Source organism: Phaethon lepturus, unplaced genomic scaffold, assembly GCF_000687285.1.
Source record: "Phaethon lepturus isolate BGI_N335 unplaced genomic scaffold, ASM68728v1 scaffold29206, whole genome shotgun sequence".
Taxonomy (NCBI): Eukaryota; Metazoa; Chordata; class Aves; order Phaethontiformes; family Phaethontidae; genus Phaethon; species Phaethon lepturus.
In genome coordinates, this window is record NW_010546045.1 from 9,737 (window position 1) to 22,225 (window position 12,489).

The following is a 12,489-nucleotide window of genomic DNA, read 5'->3' on the forward strand; positions in this document are numbered from 1 at the left end:
AGACCTCTGAGCTGATAAGGAAGCTAGCAGTTATGGTAGGATGCCAGTAATGGTCTGGGAACTGGTTAGCACAATTTACCACCACTTAAAATTCAGGCTAAGCTTATTTGGGAGAAAAGTGTCTCTTGTTTTGCCTGGTAAACAACGCAGTGAGATTTGATGACATCTTATCGCACTGGGGTATTGGCAGGCAACCAGCTTACCTGTGCTGTGCTTTGCCTGGAAACCTTTTCTCTGCACAGAAGCATCGGAGTAAAACCTGAGGAACATCTTGTTGGTAGAAGCCACTACAGGGTCTGGTTTCTTGCTGCCGCAGAAGCGGCCAAGGATAGGTGACTTGCTGTTGGGCCCATCATACATTTCCAAGTGGTCATAGGCACATTCTTGGTGCTGTTCAATCTCAAACTCATTGAAGGTCTACAGAAAGGATAAGGAGAATTAAGAGAGACACTTGTAAATCTGAGTATGCAATTTAGCAGAGGATGAAATGCCAAGTGAGAAACGTGTCAAATGGTATTTGCCCGTCCCACTTCCTCCACAAACTAGAACAGAATAGCATGCTTTCAGACAAGAGTGATCTCAGGGTGGCGAAGCTCAGAAGTTCATACAAATGTGCCATGTAGCCTTAGCTTTGCTGCCTCACATGCGTGCATGACAACAGTTTTCAACTGCAAGCCTTGTATCCTCTTACTTTCCTGCCGGGACCCCTGCCTAGTACAACGAATGGGCAGTTCTTCACTACTATTTCCACTGAGCACAGGGATCCAGGCATCATTCCCCGCAGTGCATGGGCCACCTGCACAGCTTTGGGCATGTCCTGCCATATGCATCAGGCCACGCTGTAAAACAGGCCTGACGCTTCTCCCTCAGAGGGACTGCGGACCGGCACTGCCACCGCCTTATGCAGGCATGGTCCCAACAGAGTGGGTCACAAGGAAAGAGGGGGAAAAAAGAAAAAAGAAAAGGCGAGGGAAAGCCAGTTCAGCTCCTCACAATCCAGCCTGCTTCCCCCCTTGCGCTCCCACTCACTGGTTACTCACTACTTTCACTCGGTGGCCAGGCGTTACAGAGATGTCCCAGGTGCCCTCTTTCCGGCTGGGGTACTTGTCAGGCCAGTTTGGACTGCTCATCATTCCCTCTGCACCACTCAGCTTGTGCTCGCAACCAGCTGGAGAAAGAGATCACAAGATGGAGGCACCGATGCAGGTCTCACATGGGAACCACGTAACATCCTACATGCTCCCCTCTGCCCACTGAGACCCTCAACAAGGCAGAAAGAGGGAAGGCGTCAGTCACTGAACAAGACCTTTTAGTGTTACTGCATAGTTTTGGTGGGTTTATCCTACACTTTTTTGAGCTAACATGGCAGCTGGTGAATGGACCATCTCATTCCCCTGGGCCTCATTCACCCCACCCACCTCCTCACTCCCAAATGTATTCTGCTGCTCCTCCACCTCATCTGCTCTGTTCCCAGTGACTCTGGTGCTGTCTCAGCCTTGAGCTGTTTTTCCGACTTGGAAAGCTGAATCAGCTCATGGAGAGATCAGACAAGGACCAGCGGCCATACACAGGAAGGGCATGGCAGCACACAGCAGGGGTAGGAGTGCAGAAAGGTAATTTTGGCAGCAGCAAGCAGTTAGATCAGCTCATCCTTTCTCTTCTGACTCAACCCCAATAATTAAATGAAGCAGCAGTGACTAGTCTAATGGTGATGTCCCACAAACGCTCCTTTCGCTAGCCCAAATTCTTGCCCCCACCCTGTCCATCCCCCATGGCCATATAGAGAGCCAGACTGGGGAATGGATACAGCTGAAAACAAGCCCTCTTCTTCCTTTTTCTAGGTAGTTTTTTCAGCAACCTGGGGCTTTTCCAGTGCTGTACAAACATCCTTCCAACACTGGGCAGGAAGCACCCTGGCTCAAACTGTGTTTGAAGCATCTTATCTTTCCTGAGGGCAGGGAGTGGGCACCATACCTTCTTTACAATCATGGCCGTTTTCATGCAGCATGAAGCCATTTCTGCACTGGCATACGTAGCTCCCAAAGGTGTTGACACATTCGTGCTGGCAACCACCATTGTCTTTGGAGCACTCATCCTTGTCTGGGCAGGATCAAACCAACAAAAAACGAGTTGACAGTGAAAAACAGACTGGAAGTCCCATACCCAAGACTAGCAGATACCAGTGCAAACCTCCAACCTCTGCTGCTGGTCCAGTCAGCTTTTTAGTCCAGATACAATTCTCTTCAATAGTCTTTCATTCCAGAAAATGCATCACTCAAATTCACTATCCTAGGCAAAAATCTACTGGCTAGTCTTTATATTTTCAAGTTCCTACATGCTCTGATGAGCCTCCATCTTTAAATAGCTCTGCCTGAGAGCACAAGCAGGTAGACGGAGAAGAGGATCTAAGGTACAAGCTGCTCCCTGAAGATGAAATATGCCTCAGTGGATGTTCACTCCTGTGTGTTCAGGACTATGCATTCCTGAATCACACTGTTCTGAGCATAGGATCTGCTCATGGTTTCCAGTCCAATTTAATTTATGAGCAGTTTATCTCCAGTTTTATTTGGGCCAATGCCCTCCCTCGACCTCATTAATCTCATCTGCCTCCTCACTCCCAAACATATTTCTAGATGAAACATACCCCACCTCATCCTTTGTCTTGTCAGATTTAATAAGCCAAACTCCTAGCCCTGATTCTCTGCAACTGTCTTAATTCAAGGCCATTTTGCCAGATCACCCTCCTCAAAAACATTAATACTTCTCAGTCTCTGCTGAAAACACAGCATGAAGTTGAATTTCCACTTCCATACAATGTACAGTTAGCCTCCAGGATTGCCTGCCAACAAGGTACATCACTGACACCAAGAGCTACAAAGGATTCAGAACAGAGGATTAGAAACACCCACTAGCATGCACTGCTTTGATGGTAAGGATTGCTATACAGAAGACTTCTGGAAATTTTCCAAGTCTTCTAGTTTCAGAGGAAAAAGCTTTTCTTTAATGACTTCAGGGATAGAAATAACTTCTAGGATCAAGCTCCCCATTGCTTCCTGCTGTGGAAGGACTAGAGTCATTGAAGAAATCCATGCATCTTGCTGACACCACACTATGAAACTGGACCATACGCTGCACTGAGAAACCAAGACGAAAGGTGACACAACACAGAGCAATCATGCTTTTTAGATGTAACTAACCATGTCAGGCTCTGCCTGATTTGACAGGAGGTTGAAGAAAATTCACCAAAAACAAGAGGTTCAGTCAGAGTAGACAGCTAAGCAAGTGAAAGAATACAGCCACATACCAGAGAAGTAGTGAACTTTAAAGCCTTTCTTGGAGACCGTGTTGTCTGATTTGAACTCCAATCTCATGTTGTTGCCATACGACGTGATTACTTCAGGCTTCTCTGAGCCACAGAATTTGCCATGCAGCTTGGAGTCAGAAGCCAACCCACTACGAACCTCAACATAGTCATATTTACAGACCTGCCGAGAGAGGAGGAGATTTCTCAGCTCCATGGACTTGGAACAGAACATTTCAGAGGAAGGGGACAGGGGCTTGACTGAAAGGGAAGAGAAACAGCCTTATACTCAAACACACTCCTAACTTCCCCAAATTCTCCTCTGTCAGTGTTCTCACCCCCTTCCCTTGCTGCTCTGGTCTTAAAGCATAGGTGTGTTCATCAGAATAGCAAAGGTTCCATTTAATTTAGCTAAAATAATTACTCCCAGCTTATCCAAGAACCTGACAGTGTTGAACAAAATTCAGCAGCCTGCTGAATTAAGGAAGAACCACTGTTCCCATTTACAGTGGGGAAAGCGAAACCTGAATGCTTTGTTCATACTCCACCCTGCCCTTGGCAGGGCAGAGAAAAGATTCTTTTACTGGTTATTTTATTTATCCTTGAAGAACCCTACTTCATGGTTCATTTCCAATTATATTCCTGCAGAGGCAGCTCTGGGGAAGGGTGGGGATAGGACGGGATGGAAAACACCTACAATTATGCAAAACTGGTAGTGAAAATAAGCCCATTTATAACAGAAAAGCTTTAATCCTTCCACTCCATAGATAAAGCAGATCCAGACTTCAAGGAGAACAGTCAGTGTTATTGGCTTATTGTATCAAGGGCAGGGAAACAACCATAAGCTCCACCAGTAAGATAGAGTTTCCTCTTCCTTGTACCCCAAGGATTTATCTAGTTCTGAGTTAGCCAAGTCACACCTCTGAGATGCAGGGACATGGTTACGTACATCATTGCCTTCCAGCTCAAACACTTCGAACTGCAGAGAGATCCGGTACTGGGCTGGAGCTACCACCTGCCAGACGCAGTTTTTGTTAGTAGGATATTCCTTGGGCCATCCAGGGCTAGTAATGGTCCCATTGAGCTTGGTGATGAAGCCCCCACAGGCAGCTGGAGAGGCAATAAATGAACACAAGTTTTACTTGGTTCTGTTCAGACACACAGATTGGGCCACACTGTTAGCTAGGAAATGAATCAGATCCTGGTTGGTGGCACATTTCAAATCCTGGCCTCCAGGACAGGTTTAAAATGCTGGGAGCTGCAATGACGACAGAAACCTCACCTGCTATAAATCACCAGTGAAACTCCCGCAGCCAGGCTAGGGCCCCGAGAGCCACTTAAACCATGTCAGACAGATCTCCTTTTTACTCTCTATCCTTGGACTTACTATGGATCAGTTGACTTGACATGCACAATACAGTTGTAAAGGCCAGCTTGGTAAATTCACCCACACTCAGTTCCACAAACCTTACTATTTCAAGTTTATTGATAATGGAATAATTAGAAGAATAATGGAATCCTAGGGAAGACACGCCTGTCAACTCTTCAGTGGCTTATTATCTGTGGATTGCATCTTCTCTAGGGTAAATTGAAGTCAAAGACTTAGCTTTATTATCTCATTTCCTTTAAAAATCTAGGACATCTCAGCCTCATCATCTTTTGGCAGGGCATGGCTTTTACCTCAGAGGAATCAACCTCAGTTTGCTCTTTTGCTGCAAAATTTTATTTGCAACGAAGCAGTTTTTTCTTGCTGTTTCTTGGAAGTAATGAGATATGGCCAGATCTTCAAAACCCATGGGGATAAAAGCTTCCAAAATGGTTCCCTGCACCATTTTGCATTAAGAGAATTAAGACAAGGGAGCAGTTTCAATACAAAAAGTGTAGCAATCAAGTCTGGAGAAACAAAAGCAATTTACTCTGATGTGCATCACTACAATTTCAAAGACCATCCTTCCTGTATTGGCCACAAATGAAGTTTAAAATAGGAGTTTAAGAGTGAAGTTCAAAAACACTTGCCAAGTTGTATGAACTGGATTGCTCAAAGTTGCAAGAAACTATTTTTAAAAATAAAGTAAAGTTTCCAAAAGCCTTTTGCACACACCTAACTCTACCCTCACCAAGTCAACAGCAGCCTTCCCCAAACAGTTTGACAAAAGTAGAAGTTAGGGCAAACCAGGTGACTTTGAGAACGCCACTCACAGTGTGTGGAGCTCCCTACACATCGCAGCTGTACAAGACAAGAACAATGGGTGGATTCTCACCACACCAACAGCTGTATTGTTGGTGGAAGCACACACTTGTTGCAGGAGATTAACTGTATAAATAGAAAGCTGACAGAAACAGATTCTACTGAAGACATGGGTATTTTCCCCCCCGTAACAGAAGAAGGAAATTTACTCCTCAGTATGGAGAATGTCTGCTTTGCATGCAGGCAAAACAAATTTTATTCTACAAAAGAGTTCTCTTTAAAAAAAAAAATAAATTCAGCCTTAGATTGAAATACTTTTGGGCCACCCAATGGTTAGGTTGTAATGCCCACCCTCCCTTATGCTGCACTGTGGGAGATCTGGTCTGAACATGTGGACATGAAGAACAACCGGTTTTAGAGACGTTTGGCAATAGAGAATCAGAGTATTTTCAGTTTTTCAACCAACACTTGTTTTTCAATTGAAAATGTTGACAAAAAGAAATTTTTCATGTGGGGGAAGATAAACAGAAACAAAGAGGACGTAGAGGAAAGGAAAACAATCTCTAAGATTGTTCAATTTTATTATTACCTATAGTACCCACGCTATAGACAGATGCCTCGATCTGTAGGTTACTCACCTTCACAGCTCTTTTTATCAGCTGTCAACTCATAGCCAGGCTCGCAGGTGCATTTGTAACTGCCCAGTGTGTTCTCACAGTGCTGCTCACATCCACCATTGTCTGGCAGAGAACATTCATCCATTTCTGTCATGAGAAAATCAGAAAAAGTCACACTTTCCTGACCACCCAAACCCCCTCATATTCCTCACGCAATACTTTTGGACAGAAGGACCATCAGCATTAGCTGATGAGCTGAGCTCATGGAGCAGACACTGCAACAAACCTCACAAGTCCTTAAAGCACTCCTACCATCAAAACCGTAACGGACTACAATTGCTGTTACCAGTCAAGAGTGCTGTTTATAGACAGGAGCAGGAAAACATGGTCTCCTGTGAAGACTTCACTGCCTTTTGTTCTCATCTGCCCCCGCTTTTTTGTTTTGCTTTATTTTTTAAATTGCTCATGCTCTTGAGTGACTTGAGCCACCAGGAACCAGCCTGTTAGGGTGCCCACAGTAATGGGAGCTGCAGGAGGCCCACTGAATGGGGCAAAGGAGCTGGAAGGACATGCAAAATAGTCCTTCCTTTTCATTAACACAGGAAGTTTTGCTACTCTAGACTTTGAGGTCATGTTCTTCCAATCACATGTCAACAACCTGAGCTGACATTTTAGTATACAGATAGTCAGATGTATTGGCTTCTCACCCTGACTCTTGATTCCACGTGCATCCCTTAATAGATGGTTTTATTATCATGGTTGTGGTGAGCTGGCCTCAGCTAGCAGCCAAACTCCCACCCAGCTGCTTGCTCACTGCCCACTCCCCACTCCAGTGGAATGGTGGAGAAAATAGGAAGAACAGGAGCAAGAAAGCTCCTGGGTTAAGACAGGCAAATTACCCACTGATTACCGTCATGGACAAAACAGACTCAACTTTGGGGAATTTAGCTTCATTTGTTGCCAATTAATATAAATATTTGAGTACTGATTTGGGTATTGGGAAACAAAAAATAATAAAAAAAAGAAATAAATGTTAAAACACTTAAGGAAAACACCTCTCTGTCCCCCTTTCCCAGGCTCAACTTCCCTCCAGACTCCTCTCCCCACTGCCTTGTATCACCGCAGCTTACACTCAGTCCCTTCAGCAAAGTCATAAGCATGAAAAGACAGGAGGGGATGGGCAGCTACAGTCAGTACGTGACTCTGCTGTTCCTTCCTTCTCATCCTTCCCCCTGCTCCAGCATGGGTCCTCCACGGGCTGCAGTGAGTATCTGCTCTGCCATGAAGCACCTCCACCTTCTCCTCCTCTGACCAGCAGTGTTAGCTCTGCTGTTTCGCACTTTTTGTTCCCTCCTCCTCTCTCTCCCAGTCATTTTTGACCTTTCTTAAACACGTTTTCACAGAGGCGCCATCAGCTCAGCTGATGGGCTCAGCTGTGTCCTGCAGTGGGTCCACTGTGGGGCCAGCTTCAACCATCTGTCTGGCACAGGGCAGCCCCTGAAGCCTCCCACTGCCAACACCCTGACACCTACACCCAATATAATGTTCCAGTAACAGTTACTGCTACATAGATCAAGTAGGAACAGCCTTGACTAGATGATCATTGTAGGTTACTTCCAACTGAAATATTCTATTCTCTTCTATTGATAACACTGTCTTACTGTAAAGCCTTGCCACAGTCAGGAACTCCCTACTGCAAGAGTTCCAGTCCAAACAGATTTTATTTTCTGGTTTCTGTTTGTGGATTCACTATGAAGAAAGTAGAGTATTTCTTTGCTGCTCCATGCTTGGGTACAGGTTCAATAGTTTCTAACCTGGCTGTTAAATCACTTATCTTGAGAGAAAAGAGAGGCTGCAACCCCTACAATCATCAAAAACCCCTGTGGTCGGTCTTTACTGTGGGAAGGACACGTCCTGACTATGGGCAGGTATATTTTGCAAAGTATTGTCTTTCCTCTGGTGTTTGCCATGAGGAAGAAAGGCACAACAAATGTAAGACAAGCACATCACTACTAACACTTCAACCATATACAAAATAGGCTTCAGTGATACAAATAATTTGTTACCAAAATGAAGATAAGTAATAAAGAATGATCGTAGAGCTTTCCTTTGAGATACACATGATGGGATGGACACGAGCTAATTGCTCTTCATACCTTCCTGACATTGTGTCTTGGATGTGACCAATGGCTTACCCTCTCTGAGCTGCCTTACTCTCCCTGAGCTGTTTGCAGGTTTATTTTCTCTGAAAAGTTACAAGTTACCACTGCAAGTTCTCACAAAGTGTAACACTCAACTCCATCCTTAACTTTGTTTTTTTTAAGCTGAGTTATCTTCTTTCAATGTTATAAGACATGTAATTGAAGCTCTATTCCTTTCATTAATTCTTTAAGGCAAAGCTGACCCATTGCTCAATCAGCTATGGGTGGCGGTCTGAGGAGTGCCTGCAGAGCCATCTAATTTGTTCATTTACTTTGTTCGTGGAGTGGCTGGTAGTCACAATCCCTCTGGATATGGAGGTACGGGCTGTAGACTTCAGATCCCACCTTGAAGCTCCACATGTAGCCTGTGGGTATGCTTACCCAGTTTCTGCCAACTGACATCAGCTCTGCCCACAATGCAAGCTGGCTAGAAGCTGTGTAGCTATGGCTACTGTGGGGCTTGGCTTAAGAAAATATAGTTCGCTTCTCAGCTAGACTTACTGGCATAAACTTAACACCCTAACCATCCACAAGCTACAAGGTTTCTGGGTCACACATGTGAAGTCTGAGCAGACACTGCAAGATCTAGCCTGCCAGCAAAAACTCTATAGACAATACTCATGTCTGCAATTGTACTAGCAGTGCACATTCATGCATTTTTTTTTTACACAAAAAATAAACACATTTATTTCTGAATACTTTATTTCTTCCTCTACAAATTTGCAGGAGAACCTCAGATTCTACAGACTGACTTGCTGCAGGACAAGAAGTCTCCATGTAGTGCTAATCCCTGGAAGACATCTTTGCCACAGCCAGCCTGCACTATAAGCTCCTGAAAAAAGCCAACACGTCTTTAGGAAGAATTATTCTCTGGGTCTTTATGGAACCTGAGAAATCTAAACAAGGAAGTCTAGGCATTGTGAGAGTTGTTCAGAGACTGGAATGAAACATTACAGTGATCTTGCAATCACCCTTTGTCATGGTCCATTTAGGTTTCTCAAATTTACAGGACAACGTACTCGTGACTTAAATTTTATGTAACTAATTCTTTTTTTTTTTTTGCTCGTAAGTGTACAGATTAAGAGTGACGGGTTACAAATTATGAAACCTTATGACTTGAATGGTGAATAAGTGAATTCACATGATAGACTAGTCTGAGCAAAGGGAATTGAGCCCCTGTTTGTCATGTTTGCTTACTGTAGTTCTTAACGAGCTCATGAAATAAAGCTTAATTCACAGAGTACATTGTCCTGTAAATTTGAGAGATCCAAACTGACCATGACACCCTTAACGCAAGACCAAAGTTAAAGTAAAAATAAATAAAAGACTTAACGCAATCCAAATATTGGCATTGCAGCTACTATTTCTGTACAATTCTCAGAACCTAAGAGAACCTCACAGCAGCTCCACAGGTATTTTCCTATGTTATATGTTTGGTTCTTGCCTCTGTCAAGTCACCAGGATGCCGGTAAAGGACCATGGCTTCTGTCCAGCTCTTAAGAAAAATCTTAGTTTTCATTCACATTTTCCTGAAGAAGATCTTGGTTTAGGAACACATTTGTCTCTTAAAGCACTCAGAAATTTTCTCTAGGATTCTACTTGAATTCAAATTTATGCTCTCTCCAGAGGTTTCTTCTGGAATACAACTTAGAGTTGTTTTTAACATCCTTTGTGCAGTACTAGTACCTTCTTTGAAAATATCAGTATCCCGTGGCATGGATAAATGGAGGTCATATTCTGTGCAGCTGTGCAAGGTGTTAGTGCCTCTGCTGGTACTGACCCAATAGGCTTTCTTTCTGTCTTAATCAGGGAGGTGGTGCCTCAGCATCAAACGCTTCTACACTTCCAAAGCAATTTGTATATAAACTTGATATTGGTGGTTGTACAGACAAGTCTAACAGCTCTTAACTACAAGTAGATACAATGATAACTGATCACTTTGGGACAGCAGTAGGTTAAGGGATGAATGGTCCCCAGCTTGGACCTTGAGAGGTACTAGATCACATACCTTTAAAGAAATTTGCTGCAAAGCCTGCTTTATTGATGGTTGCATCAGATGCAAACTTCATCCATACTTTATTTGAACTGGATTTGATATCTTCTGGCTTCTCATAGCCACAGAAGTGACCGATTAATGGGCTGTATTCAGTGAGGCCATCTCGGATCTCCAGGTAGTCATAAGAACATGCATCGTGCCATTCAATCTGCAATGGGAAAAGGGTGTGCCTGTAGCTCACTAGTATGAGTGCTCTGAGTCCGGCTAGCTAACCAATTAGACTTTGGCCAGAGATCAGCTTCCAAAGGAGCATCCCAAACAACTGCTCACAACTAGGTACTTGCCTCATGGCTGCCATTGAACTGTTCAGCAGTTGAAATTGCATTCAAGCCCGGGCACATCTCAGTTCTACTGCTATTTCATGGCTATCCTCTGGTGAGACCTGGTCCCTGACTATCTACAGGCTGTTTTTCCATGAGAAGCTGTAAGGAAGAGAGCAGAACAACTACAAACAAAAAGGTTCAAGGAATAGCTGTGGGGTCACAGCTAGGACGTAGTGGTGTCAGCCCTTTCCAGGACAAGCACAGTAAGTGTGCACAAGCCACAGGAACCTATGGGATAGATGGGATTTATGCACCAGCCCAGGTCCTGTCCACTCCTGTCTGTGACATATATCAGTAGTCAGACACAGATCATTGGGCACCCAGCTAAGAGTGTAAGACATCCTATAACCAGTAAGAGAAAACCTTTTCTGACAGGAAAAACAGAATCTACAGAGGCAAAATAATATCCACAATATAATATACAATGATATTTCTCACCTCAAAGGCTTGAAATGTGATTCCTATGTGAAAGCCTTCAGAAACCGTGATCTTCCAGATGCACTCTTTGGAAGGTCTGTAGTCATCTGGGTAATTGGGAGATTGGATCTGGCCAGCATCTTTTTTAATTTCTCCACCGCAAATCGCTTCATAAAAAACAAAGAGGAAAAACATGAAATTGCAGGTTTTTCCTTAGGTAAAGCCTGCTCTATACATAGCCTTCTTCCTCATTCAAATCTGTTTCAATATTGCTTATTACACAAAGGCAACACACAAGTCATGGAAGTTTTTCCGAATCTAACATTTGGTCTTGCTGTGACAACCTCCTTAGAAGGTAAACTCACCAGGCCAGAGAATTTTTATGGATTTGTGTGTTTCACACTCTTGGTCACTTTCGTAACTGCTTAAAACCTGCTACCAGCACTAAGGACCAAGACAAGTTGGCAAACAAACAAAAAAAACCCCAGTTGCAAATCTAATCCTGCCACACGATGGCAATATTAACAAGCATGAGCTGAGCTTTTGACCAGGACACCATCAGGATGATTGCTGTGCATGAAAAATGGAGTTTTGTGCTAAATATGAGTAAGTTTAAAGACCAAGAACAGAAAATTTAAGGAAAATCTAGTTTAATACAAAACTAGCAGAGACCTCAAATACAATAGCAGTTCAGCATAATTGTCTGCAAGACTACGTTACAAATGAAAGTAAGATCACAGGCTAAAACCTGCGTTACCCCATGATGCATGACACAAACGTCTCAAGAAGGCATATGAATGTTTCGGCTGTGTTTAAAGTCAAGCAAACAAAAAGCACTGACAGTCAGTACAAGAGAGATGGCAGTGCAATGACACCTGCCAGACATCAACCAACCCTCTTCACCTTTGGGGTCTCCTCACAACGCATTGCGTTAGCAATTCAAATGTGGGTCTCCCTGTAGTGTCCTGGAAATGGCTTGCATTAGGTAACATTGTCTTGGGTTTGCCTTGTAAGCTGCTAACGTTTAACTGCAACCTAGTTAAAAGCCCCATTTCACTAGTGCAGTGCTAACTTCTTTCTTAGAGAATCAGTGCTAAGGCACCACCAAATTAGTTGCACCCAAAATTCAGCCGCAGAGCTGAATATTTAGGTTGTGGTTTGAGTTCATATATTCAGAGCTACAAGCGGTGCTCGAGAGAACCTCTCAAGGACCCTTTCAAGAACTGTCTCCCTCACCTAATAGAAAGAGGACTACATGAGCAGAGAACTGACAATTTTTTTTAACAGCCATAAAACTGTCAGCCAGCAAACACTGTTTTCTCTGTGTACTGCAGTAGTTCACACTGAAATTCATCTGAGTGCCGAGTATACTGAAAGAGCTTTACT

The 12,489-nt window shown here is 43.7% G+C and overlaps 1 protein-coding gene across 1 annotated transcript in view; it reads right to left on the reverse strand.

Annotated features, from left to right (window-relative positions):
* The window catches only part of LOC104622413 (tolloid-like protein 2), a gene marked incomplete at its 5' end in the record, with an annotated part of 37,958 nt that overhangs the window by 2,957 nt on the left and 22,512 nt on the right, over nucleotides 1-12,489 (reverse strand). Inside the window, 8 exons of the mRNA XM_010289180.1 lie at nucleotides 204-417; nucleotides 1,041-1,168; nucleotides 1,975-2,100; nucleotides 3,305-3,485; nucleotides 4,251-4,411; nucleotides 6,128-6,253; nucleotides 10,316-10,511; nucleotides 11,125-11,270. Coding sequence (XP_010287482.1) covers nucleotides 204-417; nucleotides 1,041-1,168; nucleotides 1,975-2,100; nucleotides 3,305-3,485; nucleotides 4,251-4,411; nucleotides 6,128-6,253; nucleotides 10,316-10,511; nucleotides 11,125-11,270 — 1,278 coding nt within the window. The remainder of the gene's footprint in view (nucleotides 1-203; nucleotides 418-1,040; nucleotides 1,169-1,974; nucleotides 2,101-3,304; nucleotides 3,486-4,250; nucleotides 4,412-6,127; nucleotides 6,254-10,315; nucleotides 10,512-11,124; nucleotides 11,271-12,489) is intronic.